The 1989-nt window shown below is 58.6% G+C and overlaps 1 protein-coding gene across 1 annotated transcript; it reads right to left on the minus strand.

The window, feature by feature from the left end:
* LOC103770440 (phosphorylated CTD-interacting factor 1-like) lies at positions 1–1553 on the minus strand. The gene is made up of 3 exons (XM_008937698.1): positions 1465–1553; positions 1079–1254; positions 1–334 (listed from the first exon to the last, which is right to left on the minus strand). The coding sequence occupies exons 1-3, from the start codon at positions 1489–1491 to the stop codon at positions 85–87; spliced, it is 453 nt and encodes a 150-aa protein (XP_008935946.1). The 5' UTR covers positions 1492–1553; the 3' UTR covers positions 1–84.
* Between the last annotated feature and the right edge of the window lie 436 nt (positions 1554–1989).

The following is a 1989-nucleotide window of genomic DNA, read 5'->3' on the forward strand; positions in this document are numbered from 1 at the left end:
GCGCAGCCAGCAGTCCCTCCGCCCGGCCCGGCCTCCTCTCCTCGGGCCGCCGGCGCCTCCCCTGCCGCCTCGCACCTCCGCACCCTAGTTGGGGTTGGTCTCCCGGCTGCTGCTCTGCTCCCGGCCCAGCTCCCGCTCCTTGTCTGCCGCGGAGGAGGAGGAGGACGACGACGATGACGAGGAGGACGAGGCGCTGAGGCTCCGGCCCGAATGCTTGTAGGCTGCGAGGAGCTCCTGCAGCCGCTCTGGCGTGGGCTCCCACTTGGCAAAGCCAGCGCTGTTCTGCAGGAAGAGCACGGCCGTGTTGTGCACGGCCTTGTAGTACATCTCCTCTCTGCAAGGGAAGACACGCGGCACTCAGCGTCCCAGGAACCACACGCAACACCCAGACCTGCTCCCCAGAGCTGCCCTCTGCTTTGTGTGTGGCTTTTAGGACAAGCCCCTTCCTATCCGTGTTCTGGGGAGAGGAGCAGGTAGCCAGGCACTTCTGAGCATGCACAGAGGCTCCCAAACTCTCAGAGAGGCACAAATACTGCTGAGCCACGCAGCTCCCTACCAGCACGTGCTGGGACAGCACTGTCCCCGTAGATGGATCTCATCACAAGGCATCAGTCATAACCAGGCAGAGAACTCGGGTGTTCAAGCACTGGCTTCGATGAGTTTTTGCCTGAAGCTGTGGCCTGACCAGCAGGCTGGTGGCCAGCATGCTCTGCTGAGGACCGAGACCCCTCCTGTGTCCCTGTGAGTGACACTGAACTGCCGCGTGCTCAGCAGGCTCCCCAGGCCTGGGGCTGGCACGGGGCACCAGCGACACCACAGCACGTGTGAGCTGTTCAGAGGGGAGCTGGGCCCCAGAATATCCACTCACATGCTGCTGGTTAGTGAAATTCCTCGGGAGTCACCAAACGAATGTGGAATTTGGACTGCTCTGTATGACTACCTTAAAAACCCGTGTGACTATGCACTGCCTTCCTCCCTGCCTGCTCCCCACTTCCCACCAGCTTCACCTTGGGACAGGGTATTTCTGTCATGCCACTTCAGAAAGGCATTCCCTAAGGGACCTGAGACAAAAGCCTACTTTTTGCAGACGTGCTGGGAGCCGCTGCGGTACTCATGATCAAAGGCTGGCAGGATGAGCTGGTGCCTCTTGAACTTGCTCTGCTCCATGCGGGTCAGGGCTGGCGTGGGAGGGTCCCGCCACTCGGGGATGAAGACGATGAAGGACAGAGGCTCACTGGAGTTCTCCAGCAGTTTCTAGTTCAACAAGAAAATGAACAATCTCAGCGCTGGCTGAGCAATGACACCTTAGTAAAGAAACACTTCTGCTTCCAGAGCAGAGCCACAGCAGGCACCGTGCTCTGCGTTCCGTGTCGCAGCCCCGCCAGGAGGGTGCAGGAGCTGTGAGGAGGAGAGGACCGGCTGTGCAGCTCCACTTGGAACAACCCCAGAGGTGAGGGAACATACCTCAAAGTGAGAGACCATGGCATCCATCAGCTCCTCACAGAATGGAGGATTCGCCTCAAAAGAGCCACTTATAGGGAAGAAATCCAGGCATGGGCTGGAGGAAGAAGGCAAAGATCCCTATCAGAGAGGCTAGAATTTAAATTTTCATGCCTTAACACCCACCCAATCCTCGGAGGCTGAGTCTCCAGTAGCACAGGGCTTGCTGCTCTCCACAGCAGGACTTATCAGTGCTGATCGACAGCTAAAAGAGGGGGGCAAGAGGCTGGGGCCAGACTCTGGTCAGTGGTGCTCAGCAACAGGACAAGGGGCAATGGGCACAAACTGGAACCCAGGAGGTTCCAGCTGAACAAGAAGAGAAATTTCTTTGGTGTGAGGTGCCTGAGACTGGAGCAGGCTGCCCACAGATGCTGTGAAGTCTCCTTCTCTGGAGAGATTCCAAGCCTGCCTGACTGCCATCCTGGGCACCCTGCTGTGGGTGAGCTGCTGGAGCAGGGGGTTTGGACGAGATACCTCCAGAGGTCCCTT

This window comes from Merops nubicus, unplaced genomic scaffold (genome assembly GCF_000691845.1).
Source record: "Merops nubicus isolate BGI_N331 unplaced genomic scaffold, ASM69184v1 scaffold44003, whole genome shotgun sequence".
NCBI classification, from domain to species: domain Eukaryota; kingdom Metazoa; phylum Chordata; class Aves; order Coraciiformes; family Meropidae; genus Merops; species Merops nubicus.